We start from the raw sequence: 25,229 nt of genomic DNA, 5'->3' as shown, positions 1-25,229 counted from the left end.
CCATAAAATGACATTTTTTGAAAGAATGACACATAAAAGTAATTGATGAATGTCGACTGCTAAGATAAAGAGATAGACTACTGGACGCCTGTATTGATAGATAAAACGTGATGGCATGGATGAATGGATGGATGGATATATGGATTGATGGATGGTAGTGTGATTGCGTGGATGGATGGATGAATGGATGGACGTATATATTGAAGTATGGATAATTTGATATATATATATATATGTATAAATGGATGGATGAATGGGTATATGAATAGATGGATGGATAAGTATATGAATGGGTATATGCATGGATGGGTGGATGGATATATGGATAAATGGATAATGGATTTATTGATCTGTGATTTATTAATATATGATCAATATATGGATGGATGTATGGATGGATATGTGGATGAATTAATTGTTTGATGGATGGATGGATTGATGGATGGATAGATTGGCGAATGGATGGATGGATATATTGATGCATGAATGGTTATTTATATGGATATATGAATTGATGAACAAATAAATGTATGGATATATGGATTGATAGATGTGTGGATAAAATTCTGGTAGAGTAAAGCGCCGCAGGGTTTCTTTCGATATACTTGCCAGTACATCAGAGTTTGGGCTTGACATACGAATATAAAACAGCGCTTTAAATGCGTCGGTATAAGTTCTTTTCACAAACTGTCATTTTTTTTTTCGTTCTAATTGTATCTGTTCTCGAATTTTAACATTTTACAACAAAACACGAGGTTTAAAAGCTATACATAAAATAACCTTATTTCGTTTACACTTTACCTTCATTGGTGGGATTTTTTTTCTTTCATCATTAGGCTTGTGTACTTGAATTATGTTCGCTTTTTCAGTTCTCAAGTAGTTGCCCACAGGCGAAGGTAAATATGATATATATGGAACTTAAGTTCGACAGGACCTTCCCGTCACTGTTTATTCAATAAAAGCAAAAACGTTTGTCCTTATATCCTACCTATAAAACTGATTAACAAATATACTAAAGTACTGAACGCTTTGAACGATCGTTCAAAGGCAGTGACCCAAGCTTTTACCATTAATATTTAACAGGTTTTATATGTTTTGCCCTGTATTGTGTATGATATTGATACATTGCCTCCATTAAAAAAGTATGTGTGCGGATATGAGCATAAGGATAACTCAATGAATATGTAATTTGATGGGAGACTCCATAGATGTATTGTTAGGTGAGATACTTCTTATGGATAGATTGATGGGATACTTTATGAATGGTAGAAAATATTAACTCATAATTACTAGTAAAGAGATTTCAATTTTCATGTATAGCTAGTTCTATTGACATCATTTGAAGACGATGTTTTCCCGTTTTATGTTGAATACTGGTCAATGGTTCAGGGAGACAATATTCCACATGTGATACGATCTGATGTTCGAATAAATGACTGATTTAACGGTCGATCAGTCTTCATTTCTTTTATTTGTAAACCCGCGCTATTTAATGAAATGTAAAAACCCCTCATGTACTCGATTTGCATGTGCTGCTGATGTCAGTCATTCATCTGTAAGTTTCTTCGGCAATTGTTGTGTTCTGATAAGTTTCGGAAATTGTTGGATTGTAAACGGTGTGCTTATATTTGCAGATTTGCAGAAATTTCACATGTCCGTCGTTCAATACCAATCTATTAATAACATAAGACAATCTATCCGTCACCATTTTATTGACAAACATAGCAAAGTGACCACAATGCAACAAGACTCTTAGAAAATCACAGACAAACTAAACATTACAATCAATTTATGTTATTTTCTCAATACAATTGTTGCAAAACTATCAACTTTGATGTACGTGGGTTAAAAACATATCTTTATCAAATATATCGATGTAAGATAAGTTCGATATAATATAAAGTCTGCAATCGGGATACAAATACAATTAAAATGAAATACTTGAATTGGTATTTTACTGTTATGTTCCGCGTCTCTAACATGTACATAATTATTAAGCTGTGTCATTTTATTTTAATTTTCCTTTAACATTACACTATTTGAATAGGTACTCATATGAATGGTTACATTAATCAAGTACATGTTTGAACCATTCCTGGTTTTGCTACTGTCATTTCTTTTTACAATTGTATATTAAAAAATATATATTTGAATGAATATATACACATATTGCCGTTAGAAAACATAACATATAGTTAACGTATTCAAATTAAAAGCATCTTTTTTCCGTAAAACTTTATATTTTCTTAAGCTTCATAGGTAGACAAGCCAATTTTATTTTATTTTATTTCTCCCTTACGCACAGCTAAATTGAATACACTAAGGACCTCAAGAGATTCTGTCCCATCAGTACATGACAGAACTCGAGGATTGAGGTCCATATACCATACGTGGATGACTGGCTGATCTCATTAATGTCTTGAAAGAATAATGGTAAAACACGTCAAACAACACGCAAGTGTCAAAGTAATTTTTACACAATTATTTACAAAATTGTCCTAGTCCTCTATTGATAGTTTTAAGTTGCTGTTCAAGTTCGTCGATTCTGTCCTTTTTTTCTTCGGGCGTCATACTGTTATAGTTCTTTGACATAAAGGCAAGATTCCTCTCCACATTGTTCCTGAAAGCTTGTTCAACCATTCCGGATGTTTTAGACATAAACAACCATTTCTGGAAGGAAAATAAAAAGGAAAATGGTCTGTATGAAGCCCTATAAATAAGACTTGATATTTAAATACTTAAATATCTTCAAGGGTGCTTGTAGATATTTATGTGCCTTAACCTTAAAAGTAATCAATTGTTATTTTAAAGATTTATTTTTTCTTGTATACACTTAAAAATAGCTTTTATATAATATATTAAGTGAAATAAAGTTAATAATATTTATATAATAAGTTGAGACTCACTTAAAGTTCTCAGCGCAAAAAAATACATACATTCCTTACATTACTTATAATAGACATTTTAATCTCCATACCTAAAATATGTTTATAACTTCAGCAGTGTGTTTACCAACTTGCACAATTAACACAAAATTATGTCATATTCTGAATTCAAATAAATTAATACATGATAAATAAATAAAAAAGTAACATGCGAATGGAGGAATGTTTTTTGAGACACGATATTACGGAAAATGATACGGTGGTGGAAAATGGATAACTACCAATAAATCTAATATAATATATGACCTTAATTCAATATAAGTATAAAATTCACACAAGATGCAAAAATTGTAGATGAATGTTCAACTATTCGTGAGTTGTAACTGTTTTTGTTTACAATGGTATATTGATTCTGGTGACCCATTCTTTGCATATACTGAACGCAAAGTTATTGCGTGTGCTTTGAAATACCGATATCCTTTATGCTGAATAAGACACGTAATTGTATACGGGTTATAGACAAAGTATTTAACATGATGTAAAAAAGAGTTCACAGATTCACAGTGCATAAACTTGTATTACATTTAATGCAACTTCAATTTTTGGAACTACCGTCGATATGCCAGTACATAACAAAAAATGAAATTGTTAATGCGGATTAAACAAGCCTGTCGGAAAAAGTATATTCTGAGAAGAACAAAATCAACCTTTTTTGATTTTAATAAACATCGCATAACCATTATACTATTACTAAACGGCCAACTTTTATTTTCTGAAGTAAAATGTTTTTGCTTAATGATATAAAATTAACATCAAACCTTGAACAATTCGAAACTATCTATGAAAAGTACCTTTCATAGATTGCCTTAAGTATTACATGATTCAGTTGCTACTATGGCATGTGAATATCAATTTATGTAAATGTTAGTTGTTTTTAAATGTAAGGCATCATGGTAAATGCCTCAAACATGAAATCAGTGAAGCGATAGCAAATATTGTCAACATGACATATAATGTATTATAACATTTAATTACCTCTGATGCATCCTTGCAGATTTGCGTCAGTCTAGAGATGTGTAAATCAGTTTTTAGCCCTCGAAATAGCCTTCCAGTTTTCATAACCCCGTTGAGTTGCCCAAACGCGGCTATCATATCTTCCCAGAATGAGGTTACGAATTGGTATTGTCCAGTCAGTCCCGCATAGCATTCCAATGCATTGTCAAGACTCGTTGTGTCGCATAGTAGCGCTTAAATGATCAAAATACAATATTTATCGTACACACTACATACATTTATACCATAATGCACATCTAAATGTAATCGTGTTGATGCTTATTTTATTGATACAAATGTTTTCAAAATTGACATTACCAATCATTTTTCTGAAATTGTTTTTGCATGTAAAAATATCTGAAAACCCATCTTGCTTTTGAATGCTGGACACCTGTGCGTTTTGCAGGTTATAACGTACGTTTTTATAAAACACCCTAATTCAAAACGATGTTATAGTAGGCACACACATAACTTTTTCAAGAATAGGGCGACTGCATAATAGAATAATAAAATATTAAATACTTTTTTTCATTTGAAGTTCTTTAACCTTTCTTTGGTTTTTAAATGAAGCAATCTCCATTACGTGTCCGTCTTTCTCTGAAAATAATATTAATTGTGTTTTACAAATATATAACAATGGTCGGAAGCGGAACCTTGATATATATATGGCATTTAAGCGTGAAGTACAATTATCTTTCCTGGGGCTGAATCTTTGTCCCCAATGGTTTATCTCGATCACGAACTGACCTTTTATTATCCCATAACAGACCACAAGCATATTGAGTCAGAAAAATCATTCTTGTGATATAATGGTGGGACTTGTATTCAATAAAATCCAGTTAGTTTATAAAACAAGTTTTTAGTCTCAAAACTTCTTAATCAAGATCAACAGTTCACTTTGTATATTTTATTGAATATTTATGGGAAAATACCAATAAAGATGTCAACACAATCTTAAGTTACAAAACACTATTAAATGTTGTAATTTTACCATGTAAATGTACATTCTTTAAAGTAATCGGTAAGATAAATGTGTTACATGGCATTTAACCGACTATGCACTGTGTGATATGGTCGCAACTTTGAGCCAAGGTCACATCGTGCAGGGTTTGTTAGATGCCGAATATCAATTGAAAAAATTCAACAACAGGTTTTGTACAAAAATTGTTCTCTAATTTCTTTTGATCTTTTGATTTCCTCCAGCATTATACCCATTTTATTTTCTAATCTGTCCATAGCGCGTTTGTGTAGTTCGTTTTGTATGTGTTGTTCAAAGATTTCCTTGTCGAGCCGATTGTTTTCTTTAGCCATTTGAATTTCTCTCTTGAGGTCTTCTTTGACCTTCTCAAATTCCCTGAAGTTCTCAAAACTGAAACGAAGCATAAATTTATTAAATGCAATTTATTGTCAAGCCTTCCTGGGATTGTCATGTTGCAATTAATTGTATGAGAATGCGTGCGTCTCTTTGTTCGCATTTTATAAATAAATTTATCAAGTATCTGGTGGTTTTATAATAACTAAACGCATGATAACATTTCGGAGATGGCGTGTATAGCATCTTGTCCATGCCCCTGCTTATATGTTAAACATCATCTTCTAGCATAGAGGTAACAGATCTAAAAGAACAATAATGCAGCTTGCCTTGGCAGTAACTTTATAGTACTTGGCATTTGAAAAGTATCTCCCAAAATTGAGCACCGCATGGAGACGGCCTGTCGTTTGCAACCCTCTGTCCCTTACTAAAAGGCCACTTTCATTATTACATGTCAAAGTTCAAATGTGCGCATGACACAGATATTGCTATGAAGAAAATTACCAATAATCTAGGAATAAACAAATAACTTGCCACAATGATCATCGTGTGAAGAAGAATGTATTTACAAAAAGCAAAACAAAGTTCTAATACGAAGATGAAGATGTCAAGGTTATTCATTTAGATTTAATATTATAGGAATCATGTCATGGGTTTAAAATAACCCGCCGCCAATAATCTAATTGTTGAAACGGCGTGGCATACGCCAAGCATTGTATTTCTCTCTTGTCAAGGTCAAATATACTAGTAGTGTTTAAAGTAAAAATAAATGGTACACATTAAATGTTGTGTTACTTTATCAAACTTCGCGTTATGTTAAAATAATTCTACGTAAATGTTCACTATGTTCTGACTCTGTGGCAAGCGTCACGATTTCAAAGTGAAGGTGAATATCACATTATCAGGCCCAATGTTGAATATGGGCATGACACATCTTTTACGTACTTAAGCTTCATAATTCGTCAGACAATTTTAAAATCGCTTGTTGCAAATCATCACCATATGAAAACACTATAATATGCGCTAGACATGAATCAATATTTCAGGGGTTAATGACACCCTGAAGGTCAATTGTCAAGTTGTCTGAAGCAATAAATGCAATTTTGCACTTAATATACAAATGGCAGATAAAAGCGTGTAACCGTTTTTTGTTGTTGAAATTGCAACATTGGTCTTCAAGGGTTTACAATTCATGTACTCTAAACGCCCATTGCAAGACAAGGAATCCGATATGATAAATTATATATTAGAATTGTTCATCTTGTTTGGATTGTAAAATAATCAATTCATGAAATGTTGGCCGAACCGACTTGCATTTAGCTCATGCCAATATATGAGTGTTTTCGTTTGACTATCATTCTGCATTATGGGCGCGACAGGTTGTCCAAATAAGTCTAGTATAATTATCATATTATAATGTATGCTTTATTTAAATAATCGTCAACCTTTTTTCTAGTTATGGCTCTGTGGCTTACCAATATACTGAATATAACTACTATAAAACTGCAGATTACCATATTTCCCTTAAAATGCCGATTTTGCTGAAAATAGTTTAAATTTAGAATGACATTTTACCTGTCCTTTAAAGCCACGACTTCCTGTCGGACTTCGGTAATGAACTCAAGCGACAGAGCAATTGCGTCAGCAATAAGCTCTGAATCCTTTGAACAGTAAAATATATCAACCTTATAATTGAATTGCAAAACACGGCGAAATCTAGTTCATGTCCAAGAATATGTATGTTCAGTTAGAAAATCTAGACTCTTAACATATTACAAACTGAGAAAGAAAAATACTTAGCATTAAATGCAAATGATACACAGTTCATGGTAAGTTTATATTGCAAGCATTTAACATGGATAAAATAGTTTCTAGTCCTATTTAAACTGTAAATTACAGTGTTACTAGTTATAAACACATATCAAACATTATAACATTATACTTGTTGCAATCGCATGAACAAAACATGAGAGTAACAACACTGTTGCACATATGTTATTGAAGTGGGGCAATACTTGCGTGCTTCTCATAATTAGGAGGAAAATATGTATTTATTCGAGTAAATTTAAAGTTTGAGGTTCAATTGCTGGGCTTGATGGATTGTTTTTGTTTACAGTGCTATTTTTCAAACATGAAATTTAATAAAATTACTGGGAAAACTATACTTCTTGGAATGATCTGAAATAAAACGCACTATCAAGAATAGTTGCATAAACACACAAATATATATATATATTACATATTGTCCATAATGCCGATACTCACGCTTTTTGATTCATTTATTCTGATGATTATACGTTTATCACAAAATTTCTAAAAATTAATTATAAAAGTGTCATTTAAAAAATTCCTTGAACATTTGAATTTTATCCATCAAACTTCACAATATGATTTAGTAAGTAGTATAATAACAATCCACAAATGTATGTAAATTTTTTATTCTTTATCCGACTTTTTTTTGCAATTTTTAGAGTAGTAACTAGTCAGGAGAGCAACAGCAAAAGCACGAGTAAGAATTCACACACTACCTTTGTCTCAATTGCTTCCAGAACGATCGGGATCATAATGTAATGAATGTGGTCGGCTGTCATTCGGACACTTTTCATGACGCCGCATGCTGTCATCTGATGAGTACGAGCGTCATGCGCAGCCATGCGAATCTTGAATAAGTGTCGTGATATCGAAATAAACCACTAAGTAAATATTATTTCAATAATTTCAATAATATTCTGTATTTTAATGTAGTATAATACAGCGCGATGAACCGAACCTACAGTATTTTTACTATAAATTGCGACAAATAACACTCTTTTTATTGTTGTCTGTTAATATGTTTGTTCCAATGAAAGCTCTGATATGATAAATGCTTGAATTACCGAACAAAATACTATTCCAATCTTCAAACGTTACCAAATTATTTAAAAGTCATGTAAAATTTGTTAAGAACGGAAGAAATTTTCAGATGCATAAATATTTGCAGAAGGCATAATAGGAGCATTTATGAATTTGCATACCTTTTCTGAAACGTTCGGATAATCAGCTACATAGGCATAAGCCAATTCAAGAACATGTGCCTCTTTGCGTTGAAATTCCACAATTTGCTCTGTGCATGACGCTTTTCCTAATTTATGTTCTGCTTCTGCTTGCTCCAGTTGCTAGAACAACAAAAATACCAAAACACGATCGAAGCAATAGTTCGACACATACTTCATAATTCACACATATGTTAGAATTTTCTTACAAATATTAGCAATAACACTATAATTAGTATTGTTTACTTAAGTTATGATATATGTTATGTATTACATATGTGTGGTAACAGCTAATAGTTCGGGAATATTTTCCAACACGTTCACTGTGAGATACATGAATCCATTTAAACAGTTCGACCTAAATGGATCAGGTTTGTTAGTGATGTATTGATAACAAACCTGTCACATAAATATACATTTATTATTTTTTAACACTCAATACATCGAGAAGAATAAAACAGCTTTTATATTCACATACATTGATATCCGGTGTTTAACTCAAAATGTATCTTAAAAGATTAAAAGGCAAACAACTACACAAATACTTTATTAAACAATTTCATAACATTACATTGTATAATAAACATTGAAAAAAAATACAATAAGAAATGACAATGATAAAATGAAACCACATACTGAGCCTAGTTTTATGCGTAATACAGTAGAGTTGTCCCAACTAATTGTGATAACTTAATGTTCGGTTTAATTTAGATCAAAAATGTGCTATAAACAATGGCTTTTGGTAACATATGACATAGTTTAGCATTATCTATAATTGTGCACGCGAGTATATTACGTGCATTCGCGATAGTAATACGCGAGCAGTTTGAAGTGCGCACGCACCATTAATAAGAGCGAACGCAAAAGTATTAAGTATGCATGCGTTAGGTTGACGTGCGCAAACGATATCTATTACATGCGTTCGTGATAGCTACGGGATGCGCCCAGGTTTTATCTCCACAAAATCTGAATACACGTTAAGGCAGTACGGCTTGAAAATTCTGTGCATATTACTTTCCTCTATCATGTACCAGTCTTGATGTTTCGACATTGCTATTCGTCTTGTAAAGCCATAAAGCCTTGACGATCAACATACATCCTGTACGCATAAAACGGTAAAATATAACATAAAAATGACAAATCATACTAAATCCAATCAATAAAAACAATAGCAATAATATGTACACAATCTACATATTTACAATCCAATGATTGAGACACAAGGCTGCTTAAGGTGCAATACATTCGATAGTCCTAAACTTAAATTCAAAGCCTAACAATAACAGCTATTGAATTTCATGCTAATTTAAAAATACAACAAAACATGTCTTTCAAATCGTTTTAAACGTTGATATGGAGATGTCAAGCTTTAAATAAAATATTAAAGTATTAGATATTATTCGTGAAATAAGTTACTATAAACAAGGTAACATGAATACTATATCGATCTTCTGGCGACTTTACTCAAATTTTGTTTGAAAAAAAGAAAAATGTTAAACAACGAATTACAATAATAATATGATTATACATAAAAAATTTGTATTTGTTGAATTTGTCTGGTTTATGATTTAATGCATGCTCATTGATGCGTGTGTATCGGCACAGGATTTAAGCGCTCACGCATTTTCATAGATATTTCTCGATTACGACTCATATCTTGGTCAAATAACATAATTATTTGATCTTTTGAATTAAAATCAAAAATACTTTTTTTATTTCTAATAATTTTATACAGTGAAAAACAGCCATTATTATTTTGTGTTTAAGAGTGTATAGTTACATTCGTTGATAACTGTGTTTTACACGCGTATGAAAAAAAATTATTTTATGTGATAAAAATAAGCAAAAGGTATATATTTTACAATAACAAACATTCCCAATATTGCAATAATTTGCAAAATGATATTAACGTTCCTCGCTGCATAATAGAGCTCAGGATATCTAGATCAAATGAAGTGTTAAAGTTAAACACCCAGCCACGCTGAAAAATCTTCGTGTTAATTGCATTGTACACGCGTTTATATACATACATACATGTCTTTTGTATTTCGTTTTGTTTTCGCCAACGATTGAATATTAATATAAGTTAACATAACAATAGAAACTCACAAATTCTAGCGAGAGTTTTGAGTTAAATACAAAGTGTAGTATTATCTTATATTAAGTTTAATAATAAAATGTATGAAAAACGATTATTTACGAAAAAAAAAGTTACATTATCGCTGTAATTAAATAGCTAATTGCCGGAAATAGGAAGTCGGTGATTTTGCGGTTTGTCTTCAAATGGCAGGGACACAACATTGTAGAATGTCCTGATGGTGTTTTCGCTAACTTTCCGATACTTCAAAAATGTCTCCCCGTTTTTCCTGCATACCTGTTAGGTAAAATAAAGGAACCATACCTATACAATGTGTTTATAAACGCTGGAAACATTCAGACCAGCGTTATTTTGACAAAATATGGCCAAAGTAGCTCTAAGTCACTCATCTGCATTAAGGAGGTCATCATGTAAATACAAATATTCCGTAAATTATTATGGTGCAACGCAATCATTCTTATTCTTACATCGGGTGTCTTATAAAAATATTATCAAACTTGCACTCAAAACGAATTGTATTTACATATTTAACGAACAATAATTGAATAAAACATCGTGAATTAAGACAATATCAAAACAATTGGGCTTAAATTTAACTTGTATAATATTGAATATCTTTTTTACTTTAATGTGTCCAAGTGAACTAGTTTCGTCGTGTTATGGACCATTTTACAATAATCGAGATATAATCGGACAGTTTTAAACAAAGTTTGCAAATAATACACCACAGATCGACTTTATATGTGATATCGAAGTAAACGTTGACAACGGACGGTACACACACCACTATGACCATGTTGTGTTCAGAAGATTTCAAACATGTTTTTTATGCTATGACCACCACATTATATCAAGGACTTAGAGATTAAAAGGGAATAATAGCGTTTCACCAATCGTTATTGTAAAACTAAGGAATATAATTTAGTTCAGCATTCTTAAAAAATCCTGAATTTTATGAACGGTATAATTCTAAAAAAATTATCAATATCTTTTTATGCATTTTCTTTAGAATATTGTTAAAATTTGGGTAAATAAACAATCTAACTCTCTTAATTTGAATGAATTGAAAACTAGCCTCATCATAGCCCTCAAATCGTTTTCGAACTTGGTATGCTTTGGTTTCATCCTTCATTAATCTTTCAATTTGTTCCGTCGTACTAAGTTTTAGTTTGAGATGTTTTATTTTGGACGACATGCTTTCCCAAAACGAAAACATGTGCGCTAATGACTGCTTGACATTTTCTATTTCTTTGGTAGCCTCAACTATACCGTCCGTATTGCCGAATTTCATACGTCGCAGAAACCGTGAATACTTGGTTACAATAACGATCTTGTGGTCACAGTTGCATTTGTGTTATCAGCAGGTCCACAGTCTATGATTTTTAAGTCAGCTAATTTGAGTTGTAAAGTGAAGTCAGTCATAAACAAACCTGAACCTCCAAGCTTTCGCATGTTCTGCATTCTTGTATCAATTTATTTCTGCTTCTCGTCAATTTTATCTTGAATTTCACTTAGTTTTTTCCTTGCATTTCGGGCTTTAGACTCGAAGTTGTCTAATCTTTGTAACTTTTCATCGACCTTGAAAAGGAAATTATACCTTTTTATAATAGTGCGTTTATTATAAACGGACTTTGGTGAAATAATGAACACTTGCATTAATAATGACATACATTAAGAGTAAAATGAATGATACTCTTTCATTTAAAATATTATAAAATATAAGTTTTTGTTTCAATAAAAACATAACAACAGCCTTATGCTTTTACCAGTTCTAGTTTGTGTAAAACTCTAAGGAAAGCATATTAATGCAGCGGTATTTGTGCAACATTATAAGTCGTGAGTGCCAAAACTAACAATAAGAACGGTGCAAAGAAGCAGCGTATTTTACACATATTGAAACGCCTGGACATTATGCGTAAAAAGTATTTCGTGGCATACATGTTTTCAGGAAACATTGATATTTATCTGGTGCACTAGTTTAAATCTAGTATCTTAGAGTGCATTTCACTAACATAGCGAATATTTACGCAGCTTTAGGTTTACGCACATTATTTACGCCGAACGTAAATTCATGCGTACGCCGTTTCACTAAAATGTGCGCAAAATTTACGCTGCGTGTAAGTGTTGTTTAGCCTATCAGGTGCGCGCGGACGCGTAAGAAAGTAATCGTCTGCAATAGTATCTACTGTAAAGCGAGATTATACGGTCTTTTACATGATTGTGTTAAATTGTAATATATTGATAAAATATGTTACAATAACACACAATAGGCAAAAACAATTATACATTGAAGACGAATTTCATAACATGCATCAAAGACAAATAAGCGCCCTGAGCCGATTGTGACGAATGTATTTCGTACATTTTTTCCCACAATAAGATCTCAATATTTATTTCTCCGTATTTTTTTTTCTGGTGGAATTCAATTTAAAACTAGCTGCATATCCACATTTAAGCAATAAAATAAGCGATATAAAAATGCATTCTAAAAAATCTCGCGTTTACTTGAATAAATTATCTCCCTTAACATAACGGAATATCAAAAATACGTATATAGACAAAACCTGTACCTTGCAAAGCGTGATAATAAACCGCGTGCCCGTGCCACTCGTTCTCCAATGACGTACTAAATAAAACTCAAACTATCTACACACATCTCGACTAACTACAACCCCGGAAAATAGGTAATCAGGATAAATATACATGTTGGAAATTAGGGACAAAACAGTCAAAGACTAATATAACCTGTATCTTGTCTAATTATAATCCAGAAAGGTCCAGCTAAAATGACTCCGTGAAGGGGCGTGGGACCTGTAAATAAAATCTGAACAACACACACACATTATAACCCAGAACAACACTATCAAATGTCTGGAATAGATTTTTGTGAGAATTACGATATCACACTGTGATCATCAGGCTACAGTATAGCCCTCACATAATTGAAACCAGACATCTACATACAAGCTTGAGTAGATTCAATTTACAATTAAACATGATGAATAGTAATGTATGGTTCATATACTGAATACCACTACCAAATATCTGGAATAGATTTTTGTGAGAATTACGATATCACATTGTTATCATCAGGTTACAGTATAGCCCTCACAAAATCAAAACCAGATACATACATATTAACTGAAATAAATTCAAATGAGAATTAAGAATCCCAGTACAACATCAACAACACACAATGCTAAAACGACAGAAGGGTACGCTTTCCCTAATACGCAGGTTACTCAGCCTCATTACAACGGGAGGTTACGCCAATTTTTCTGATTTACGCGAAGTACATATCTGGCGTAAATTTACGACATAATTTACGCACTGCGTTAATTTACGCTGTTTAGTGAAACGCGTTTTTAAGAACAAGATTTGCGTACGCAAAATTTACGGAAATTATTTGAGTACGCAACTTAGTGAAACGCACTCTTAGTCGTAACTTGTTGGTGGGTAAGTTTACCCGTAAAAAGGGAGACAATCAAGAAAATGGTCATGATAGGCGAAAAGATTATTTTCTAAGAAATTTTGGGAAAGTTCTTTCCTATCGTTAAATAAGTTTGGTTATCTTGTAGTCATTTCATAACGGGCCCAAATGGCCCCATAAATTAAAGAATTATTGTCTATTAACAAGAGGTTATTTTTATATTAGTCGTCCCCTCAACTATGACTTTATAATCATATTCCAAAGAGTTATTGTATCGACAAAAGATTAAAGTAGCGTATTACTTCTTAACCATCGAAGGAACTTTTTTAACTCACTTACATCTGCGGACTTTGGTGTGGCTTTCAGCATTCGGAAGACCTCTCTCAAAAGTTTAAAGATGACAGTAAATATCGATTCGGATTCTACTCTTCTACTTTCGTTTCTGTCAGCAACTGATTGTTTAGGAACAGCTGACACATATGTTCCTCCTGTTTCAAGAATCGAAATGTATAAATAAATTAATAAATACTAAAATTGTAAAAAAAATAACAAATTATTAAATTAATAAGTAAATAATAAATGAATGAATGAATAAATACATTAATAAATAAATTCATAAATAAATCGATCAATAAAAAAATATATAAATACGGTTTTAACTTTTATGGTATTTTGACTGATAGCAATTAATACTGATTTATATTGACTTTTACTTGGAATAATAAAATAATAATAATATTATATTTTAAGTTTTTTGTATACAACTGATGCAGGGTAATTTATTTGGTCATAGAGAGGTGTTTACTTTCAGAGATAGACCTATATTGAATTGGGAAGTCACAATTACCTGTTTGTTTGAATATTTTATCTCCTTCATCTTTCAAAGTTTTCATTTCATCTTCAATGATGCTCATTTCAGTTTCCAGTTGTTTTTATCCGCATTAGCTTGATCAATAATAGATTGTTCACAAGCTTTCTTTAATTCACGCTCTTCATTGCCTTTGCAAGCTAAAGTATTTTTACCTGTGATTAAAATCGTTTTAATGATCGACATACGCCGCACACACTTGAAATATTTTGATAGCAGGTCACCCAGGTACTATTCCTGTTTTGTTTCGTAAAAATTCGGAAAATCTGACGTACTATAATCGCTATAATTGCTATAAATGACACTAACATGAGGTACCTCTAAACTGATAAACTGACAAAGTGAAGTAAAATTCTAATTGGAGTAGATTACATCGATATGAAATTGTTACTAGATAAATGTATAATAAGAAAACATACATCTGGCAAAAACACCGTCGATATGCCCTTTTGAATGCGCATCGTTTCAAAAAAAGTGTTATCTTTAATTATAAAACCACATACACTGTACAAAAGTAAAAAGCAACCTACTATAATGAGTTTATAGATCATAATTGGTATTTTACTTTTGTTTCAACGTATATGACATGTTCTTGTTAAATTCGCATAAACACACGCACAAACACGCACGCACACACATACACTTACATCCACACACTTGGGATGTTTAAGGTGCCTTTAATCTATAATTGATTATATTTTATATTGTGTTGCATGTATTGCATAGGTTATTGGTCAGACGCCTAAAATAAATGACTTGCGGGTGGTAACAAGAATTGTTCTCGCTGGTGTAAGATGTGTTTTTTTTCTAGCGTTTTGTAGTATGATTGTTTAAAGACTAAATTTAGGATGTATTGGTATACATTTTATGTCGCATTTACACGAACATCACAAACACAGATACATGTTATTTTACTGTTAAATAATTATAATCAGTGAACATGCATTTATTTCTCATATATGTCATATAAACCTGTTTATATGTTGAAGCTGTTTTTATCAGTTTTCTTCAGTTTTAAGTTAAACGTAACTTAAAGAACTTATCTTGTCATTTTTATTTAAATATTAAGCGATCATATGGGATAAATGTTTGTTTGCTTTGGTTAGATGTTATGTTAATCAATTGATATAATTAAATTAAAACCTCTGACTCGCATATGTTGTGCGAGACGTAGCAATAATAGAATTAACATACCGTGAAAGAATGCTTTTATAACATTAAATCAAAATTATGTTTAATACTGTTTGGTATCTTATGTAAGTAACTGTGTATTTTGTAAAGATATGTATGCTTATTAAACATTCCTCATATTTCTGTGATATACACCTTTTATTACGAAAAATACTTTACGTTCAAGTGTGCTACGTACGAGTAAAGTCTTTAGAAAATTTCAAAATGCACGTGAAACCTTATGTTATCATCACATGCTTTATGGACACGATTAAAAAAAAAGTAACACACGGAACAGAGATACATGTACAAATTAAAACCGCATTTATGTCTGCGTACCGAGTTAAAAAGTTCCTTCTTATGTGTGATTTTGTCAAACTATTTACGGTTAGAATTTAAGGTTAACATTAATAGTTATAGAAATCAATGGAGCGAATTTATTATGTGACTCAACAGAGGTAAGCAGCTGGTTGTGATAAAAGTTATATAAATAAACTTGTATAATGAATCACTTGATTTGTAGAATTAATACTATTTTATACTGGCCATATATTATCCTTACACGGCAAATACGACAGCCTTTCCTATGTCCTATATATTTTTTGGGTTGTTACTTGTTAAAAAGAGATTATTTACAAGACGTTTTTTTTACTTAATGAGGTAAGGTAAAACGTTCCTCAAACAAACAAGTTTAAAACAGTATTTAATCAATAGTGATATACAACATAAATAAGATAAAACTATTTTTGTTTGATAATCTCACAATGTGGGTTGTAAACAATGGACAAGGGCCAAATAAGTTTTCATAATAGTTTTTAATTATTATTTATAAAACAGTATACTTTCAATTTATTAGCATATTAAGTTAATATACTGTTCTCCATTATGTCATATATGTCTATACTTAAACTGGGTAAACGGCATTTAAGCATTCGCAGCTGGTTAAAATACTTTACATGCGATAGGAATATTGTGCAAACGTTCCTTTAATTATAAGTCTTAAATTGATTATTCAGAATATAAAGCACACAAATTATTCCTTTATATAAAAAATTGTATAATACTCTCGTCACGTAATGTTAAACTGTGTTTACATTGATTGTTTTAAAACAAATTTTGGAACAGCTTGTGTAACATAAAATTTATACTTACCTTTTATTCTGTGAAATAGTTTACACCTTGTAAGAGGATGCATCCAAAATATCGAGTGTGCGTTTTGTCGACAATGAGATAACACGATACCAACGAATTGCTACGAATATGAAACATAAATTCGTAAAAAGTAAGTTTGAGTTTAAATGTGCTAATTAATTGTTAAGACAGACGATCATAAAATTATTATTATTAAAAGTACAGATGTTTTAACAAATTTAATGAAATCAATTTTCAAAATGACTTAGCAAATGCTCATTTTGATATAGTTGAAACAATAGAGGATGCTAATGAGGCATTTGAAGTATTTTATTACATATTGAACTCAGTCCTTAATAAGAATGCCCCTATCAAATATTTACAAGTGAAGAGATTACAACAACCTGGTTGGTACAACGAAAACGTGAACCAGCCAGGTCTTTAAGGGATAAATATAAACGTGAATCTAATTGACCACAATATAAGTTGTGGCGTAATAAGTGTAACAGTGCAATCAAAAAGGCTAAAAAAATATTTTTCGAATGCGGTACAAAACAAAACAAGTGCGAAATCGCTCTGGAAAACTATTAAATTAAAATCAAATGAACACGAAGAATCCTCTATCTTGTCAAACGTAATAAAGAAGGATGATCAATTAATATCTGGTAAAACAAATGTAGCTAATGCACGTAATTAAAATGACTAAATTTACTGAACACGATTTCAACTCACTAAAAACATATCTAGATGCTAAGCTAGATTCTAAGCATTTCTCTGTTCAGTGTACACATGTATTACTTCATTAGAAGTTTGTTCTTTAATTGATCAATTACATTCAAACAAATCTGCTGGGGCTGATGGTATAGGGCCCCGCATTATTAAACTTTGCAAAGAATTCATAATACAACCAATCACTGCTCTTATAAATAACTGTATATCACATGGAACCTTTCCAGACATGCTTACAATTGCAAACGTTATACCTTTATACAAGGGGGGATCGGTAGAAGATCCTAATAAGTATAGACCAATATCACTTTTACCTACTATAGCTTAACAATTGCATATATATATATCTAGAATCTCAAGGTCTATTAAACAAAACTCAGTCGGGTTTTCGCAACTATCATTCTTGTCAAACAGCATTGATTAATATAGTTGATTCATGGCTTAAACAAATTGATAATGGAAATCTGGTAGGTACAATTTTCTTGGATTTTAAAAAAGCATTTGATCTTGTGGCCCATAGGGTTCTTTTATACAAATTAAAACTTTATCATTTAAATGATAGGTCATGCGACCTAGCAGAAAACACTACCTCTACTTGTAAAAGCATCATTGCTGGTTTCCACAAGGATCTATTTTTGGGACCTCTTCTATTTTTTATTTACGTTAATGATCGTTCACTAAATCTTACATATAATTCTGCAATGTATGCGGATGATACAACATTGCATACTGTTGGAACAAATATTCAAACAGTTCAAAATAATATAAAAACAAAACTTTCCATTGTAAATGAATTGTGCAAAACTAATAACATGATTATTAATCCACTAAAAACTACTTGTATGGTATTAGGGTCGAAACGGGAAGCTCAAACATTAACGAATCTAAAAATTAAAATTCCAAATACGGTGATCAAAACAGTAAATTATCAAAAACTTCTTGGCCTTTATATTGCAAATACTTTATCCTGGAAACTACACATTAACAGCGTTTGTTCAAAAATGTCGTTTCGAATGTTTCTTCTGCAAAAAATAAAACCATAGTTAACCCTTGAAATGCGTAACCTCTTCTTTAATGGTTAAATCTCACCTATATCCGACTACGCATGCGTTACCTGGAGTTCAGCAGCAAAAACGGAAATTAATAGAATAGTCAAACTACAAAAGCGTTGTGGTGCACATATTTTAAATAAAAAGTACAACACCAATTCAAAAACCATATTTAAAGATCTAAAATGGTTGACTTTCGAACAGCGTAATCACTATTTCACGTCAGTTATTGTATTTAAAGCATTTCACAATCAAACCCCAACATACATACGTGACCTTTTGACACCTTCACAAAATAATCACTATAACTTGCGATCTTGCGAACACCCAACACAAACTATTTCAAACGATCGTTTGAATTTTCTAGCACAACAATTTGGAATTTATTACCACAATCTATACGTCAAACAAACAATTTACTGACATTTAAGAAAAATTAAAAGCTTATCTTTCTACCACACTTTATAAAATAAACTGAACATGCTTCATGTTTTTGTTTAGTAAATAACCTTAATTTAATGTTTAAATACTGTTCTTGCATAAATGGTAATTGTAGTTTTATGTCTGTCATTTGTTTTCAATTATGATATATATCATTGTAAGTGTACATGCATATGCTTATTTATGTTTTGTTCTTATTGCTCAAGATGAAATATGATGTATTTGTTGTAAATTGTATAATGTTAAAAGACCTTGTTGAAAATAAGAAATGTATTACATAAATTGCATATTATATAATTTCATCTTATGTATTTCGTAACAAGTCTATATTCTTTAAATAAAGATTTTATTATTATTATTATTATTATGTATTTATGTAAGCCCGATGACATCGACAGCCTAAGGCTTATTGAAAAGCTCTCGAGTACGTTCCATGGGTAGAATCAGTACTTTGTTTCTTGGAGTGAGATCGAAAGAACGCGACCACAATGTGATCAAACTATCGACCACCCGGTCGCTAGGTGGACATAATGCGCACTACGAAACTGCGACCTTAACTTTTGTAGCAGGAGTTTAATATAAACAACTCGGGTACTATCATATGAAGTTAACAACTGTATATACATTTTCATATTAAAAGTCATTCTCAAAAGGTGAATATATATCAAGCGATAAAGACACGGGCGTCACGACTGAACTTGCTTATCATTGATATTTTGTTTTTCAGAGTCTTAATTAGGTTGGTTGTTGTGATTCTTATGGACAGTGATCAAAATTAATTTGAGAATGAGTGTCTACTATTACTGAGTCCTGAAAAAAGAAACTTATATTACGGCTTTTATCTTTAAATTGGAATGGACTTTATGCATAATAATGGAGAATGCCAATTACATATTTTGATATACTTATTATTTTCTTTCTGTCAAATAGAACAGTTGAAGAAAAATAAATTGGTCCTAAGAACACTGTTTGCCTTATATTGTGATGTCATGTATTGATGTAATCGCCTATTTAACTGTTAGATATAACGGATTATACTGCGTTATACGAGTATGTACGAGACAAGTCTCGGTTGGTCGTTATGAATTTCATTCAAGTAAAAAAAAATATCAAACCACTATAAACAACTTATAACATTAAATTTTGAATTTCTCGTTTAAATTCATATAATGATATAAGATTAAGTAAAAAACAAAACAACAACGTTGACAATAATGTCGTCGTAAATTCAGAGTAAGAACGCATTTATAATGACCAGGCAAAACATTTTAAAGACTTGCATTATCGTGTATAAGTTTTGTTAACTGTTGTATTATTACATATTTTGTTATGTGTAGGTAAGCTACATTAAATTTGTTTTCGGAAAATGTATGTTATTTTGTTAAATAAAAAATACGGTTAAATATATTTTGACACTGTTTTAAATATAAAATTTACCTGGTTGTTAGATACGTGTGACTCACTCGGTGTTTCATTTTGATTATGAGACGAACTGGCTGAGGCACTATCAGACATTTTTTCCTAAAATATATAAGACTGGCGTGATCTTTATATGTAAATATGCATCGTTCTCGCGAACGTCACATTAAAAAGCAGGTCAAATTTTGTATCAAAATATTTATAAGAGCATTTTTTATTGAAACCGCTGTATATCATATTGATGACGATATTTGATATTGAATTGCTCTACAATCACATACGTAGATACAAATTATAAAATATAAAATGGATATTAAAATCTTTTATGGAAAACTATTTTATTGCTTACAATTTGACTATAAAATTGAACCGTGTGAATGGGATATAAAGAATACAATTAAAAGATGCATACACCTAATTAAAGATGGACATTTCATTTGGTCAATGGATGGTTAATATAGGTCTCTATAGGAATTAAAGTATTATAATCCCATGTAAATTGTCTGAAATATATATATATATATATATATATATATATATATATATATATATATATATATATATATATATATATATATATATATATATATATATATATATATATATATATATATATATACAGTGCTCCAGCTAGGATTTGAAAAGGGCAGGGGGGCTTTTTTGTCAAAAGGGCACTTTCGACGCGCAGTATTTTGTCAAAAGGGAACTTTCGACGTGCAGTATTTTGTCAAAAGGGCACGTACGAGCGCGCGGGTGTTTCTGGAATGCTTCCTAATGCATGTTAATTTATATGTTATAAATGATTGCATTATTCCCATTATTATTAAACCATTCAAATATAATGTCTACAATGAGGATAAAAGTAATTACAATGTAATAAGAGATTTATGACTAATCATATGTAAAAAAAAAAAAAAAATTTTTTTGGGGGGGGAGGGGGGGCAGGGCGGAGGTTCGGGTGGACAGGGCGGAGGTTCGGGAGGGCAGGGCGCGGCGCCCTTCGATTAAGGCCTAGCTGGAGCACTGATATATATATATATATATATATATATATATATATATATATATATATATATATATATATATATATATATATATATGTCACTTAGTGAGTTTGGGCATAGCTTTAGTCTAAAAAATATTCTTAAAACAATTAAATTTCTACAGTCGATAGTTTTACTCGGTTTCAAAACCGCAATCCAGTTGAAAAAAATATTTGCACTTTAAAAAGCCAATGTAAGTGAGATCTAATGTGTTTACTATAGATGTAGTATATATCTCGCCCCATGATCATTTTTTATTGATGTTTTCTGTATACGTGTTATTTTTCTTCTTATTGCATTTCATACTATTATTGTAACATTTTTACAAAAAAAGTGGAACCTCACAAACTGATGGAATAAATAACATGTATTTCAGGCGATTTTTTTCCAATTTTTAGTTCAGGACTGTTAAACACATATACATTAATTTATTTACATTCTATTAAATCATTTCTAATAACGAGACTATTTAGTTAGTGATATATTGTAAATTGTTCAGTATGAATGTGCGATGGATCAAGAATTTCTCACACAAATGGATGTTCTTAATTTTGTCGTAAAGAATTTTTAATACGATTCGCCGTGTCAGTATGTTGCGATTAAATTCTTTTTTGGGAGCTTATTTATTGAAATCAGCGTGAGTTGCACTTTTGCATTAAAACAACTTATTTTATTTAATCCATATACGCAGGTTATAGACATTATAGGTCAGGACATTACATACAAACTTCGAAGGCATGTAAAAGTATGCGATTTATGTCTTTTTCTTGTTTAAAGCACCTTTTCATTTACACAATGTCGCGATGGTTATATTTTTACTCGAATCGATGCAAAAAAGAAAACAAGTGACTTCTCACGTTCGAAATAGCAGCACGTACAACTAATTTCAGCTGGAATTCTCCTTAGCGGCATTGCAATCGTTAAACGGGGAGTCCTTGGTATTTTCTTAACAAGTTTGCAATGTAATCATTTAAAGCCACGTTTATTTACACTAAAGCTACACAAATAACAATGCTCCGGAGGTAACAGGATACTACGCAGTATATTGTGCCCGTAGCATATGGACTAGATCATTGCTTTTCACCAACATACGACTAAAAGACTAAATAGAACCTGTATGCTTTTCTTTTGACAAATATAGGAAGACAAATATTTCCTATATTTAAACGATTCAATTTATAAACCAGATGTTTTAACCTGAATTATAATACGTTAACATGTTAAAGTTAAATTAAAATATATTTATCAAAAAATATATATTATTTATTAAACTTACATAATTTAAATGTACATGTATAATGTTTTAAATATAACAGTATCAAACGCCATGCCAAAAACTGTATCACAAGAAAATAAATCACAAAACAAACATATTATATGTAAGTTAACATTGTAAATGCATTTGAAACTTAATATTCTTTATTTCTACATTAACGGCACACACTTAAATTTCGTCGCACTATGGAAGGAAATTAATGAAATTAAACAATTTAATAATAGTAATAACATAATTTACCTGGGCTTCAGACGACATGTTTCGTTTTAATCCGTCAGACTAGAAATGGAATACTCTTGCAAGCACTCGAACTGCGATATTAGTATAACCACAGGCCTTTAAAAATGGATCGATACTACTGACAGACTTTAAAACTTGATTATTGGGTTCGGCTCGAAGAGAAACGATTTTAAGCTTAAACGTTTATAAATAATTCATGGTTCATACATAATCATGATGATTATACCATTATGTTTGACACGAGTTTGTACAGGACTGGGGCTTTACCGTTAACACACCGTGTTCGGAATTAAATAACCCATCACACACTAAACATAATTAAGTATTAAATATATTTAAATTTATACGCTGTACTCACGCAAACCATCCAGAAACGCAGCCTGGCGTGCTCTAGACGGGAATGAACACAACCAGATCGATTTTATACTGGCGCCGCAACGGTTCAAGTCCAGCATCAACAAGGCGAACTAAAGAACGTTTCCTGGCACAGACATCGGCTGTGACCATGACTCCGTGTTCACCACAATCAAGCTGATGTAAAAAAAAGCAAGCGCATCACTAAGAACACACGCATTAGATTTTGGGGAAAATATTATTATTTTTTAAATCCAGAGATAGCAGATGTATTTCAAGCACAGATAGGAGGCAAGTTTGCAGGTCTTAACCTCTAAGAAGATGTCATCGACTATAACCAACCACATCAAGGATGTGCTGCGATTATCGGCCGAAGAAATTCTTGGGAGGATGAGAAGAAAGACCAACCAATGGGTGACGTCCGAAATCATGGACCTATGTGGCAAAAGAAGCCTGGAATCTAGGGCAGATTTTCAGAAAGCGAACATGGATGAAGAAGATGAAAGAGACCAAGGTGGATTGGATTAATGAGCAATGACAAAGAGATTATCACATGCAGTAATTAGAGGGCCTACAACAACCTGAAGACCGTTACGACCAGTTAGCCCAAAGCCAGTGTTATTGCAGACACTGACGGAGATTGCCGCAGTCCTAAACAGATGGACTGAAAACTGCAGTGACCTCTTCAAAAACCCGCTTCAACCAGACTCAAGTCTCCTTAAGAAATATCCCAGACCAGAAGCGGACGACGAAAGTCTGTCTATACTTAAGGCAGAGTTGAAGGAGGTTGCGCGTAGTCTTAAAAATCTTCGGGAGTAGACAACTTTTCTTCTGAGCTGATTAAGTATGGAGGAGAGGCAACTACTACAGCAATGAAGACACTATGCAAACAGATCATGAGGTCAGGAAATGGCTTAAGAAGTGGATCCAGTCTCTGGTCATCCACCTACCGAAAGTGAGCAACCTCAAGATATCCGAGAATAACCGCACCATCAGACTCATTAGTTATCCCAACAAAGTCATGCCAAGCATCATCCTCCTCCGAATGAAAATTCACGCCGCGGAACTGCTGGCCGAGGTGTGCGGGCCACAGTAGAACAGATCATTATCTGCAGTCATCATTGAGGAACACGTGTAACAATAACGTGAGCTCTTCCACAACTTAATAGACTTTAAGACAGTTTTCGACCGCGTGTGGCATGATTGCCTAACTCATGTTATTAGAGGATTCAACAATGACGAAGGGCTGGTGCAAGTCATTCAAAAATTCCAAGGAAACGCCAGCAGCGCAGTTCTTCTCAGTGGAATGCAGGGGACTTTTTAAGGACATCAGTGGGCATCCGTCAAGGATGTCTGCTCTATCTTGTTTAACATTTTCCTCGATAATATAATGCAGGACAACGTAGATTCATGGGCTTATTATGTAAGTAGAAATAATGTTCAATAGTAGTTTTAATCATTCTTTCATATCTATAATAGAATTTCTAGGCATAATACCAAACCATTAAGGCTAAAGGGAGTCAATAATTATGCATTTTCGCATACACTATTAGGTATATATGCATTTTTAAGAAATAGCGAAATCAATATTCGTTTAACCGTTGTTTAACATACGCAAGCCATTTTGCAACCTTTATTACATTCAATCAATGCTTATGTATACACAATTTGTATAATTATATTTTGCTTTAAATAATAA

The 25,229-nt window shown here is 31.9% G+C and overlaps 1 protein-coding gene across 1 annotated transcript; it reads right to left on the bottom strand.

The window, feature by feature from the left end:
* Nucleotides 1–5,078: 5,078 nt before the first annotated feature.
* Nucleotides 5,079–23,280, bottom strand: LOC127858586 (uncharacterized). Its single transcript, XM_052395789.1, has 6 exons — nucleotides 23,177–23,280; nucleotides 20,636–20,719; nucleotides 8,265–8,405; nucleotides 7,779–7,910; nucleotides 6,826–6,911; nucleotides 5,079–5,307 (listed from the first exon to the last, which is right to left on the bottom strand). The coding sequence occupies exons 1-6, from the start codon at nucleotides 23,192–23,194 to the stop codon at nucleotides 5,079–5,081; spliced, it is 690 nt and encodes a 229-aa protein (XP_052251749.1). The 5' UTR covers nucleotides 23,195–23,280.
* Nucleotides 23,281–25,229: the final 1,949 nt, after the last annotated feature.

The sequence above is a fragment of the Dreissena polymorpha genome, chromosome 14 (assembly GCF_020536995.1).
Source record: "Dreissena polymorpha isolate Duluth1 chromosome 14, UMN_Dpol_1.0, whole genome shotgun sequence".
In the NCBI taxonomy this organism is placed as follows: domain Eukaryota; kingdom Metazoa; phylum Mollusca; class Bivalvia; order Myida; family Dreissenidae; genus Dreissena; species Dreissena polymorpha.
The sequence above is the reverse complement of the archived record's forward strand: the minus strand, read 5'-3'. Positions and strand labels throughout refer to the sequence as shown.

What these genes read in the sequence shown, in the direction of transcription:
- LOC127858586 (XM_052395789.1), bottom strand. An exon ending in CACACGTATCTAACAACCAG is followed by an intron (nt 8,406 to 20,635) that starts GTAAATTTTATA and finishes TTGTTGTTCTAG; the next exon opens with CAACTGGAGCAAGCAGAAGC. An exon ending in ATCCGAACGTTTCAGAAAAG is followed by an intron (nt 7,911 to 8,264) that starts GTATGCAAATTC and finishes CACTTATTCAAG; the next exon opens with ATTCGCATGGCTGCGCATGA.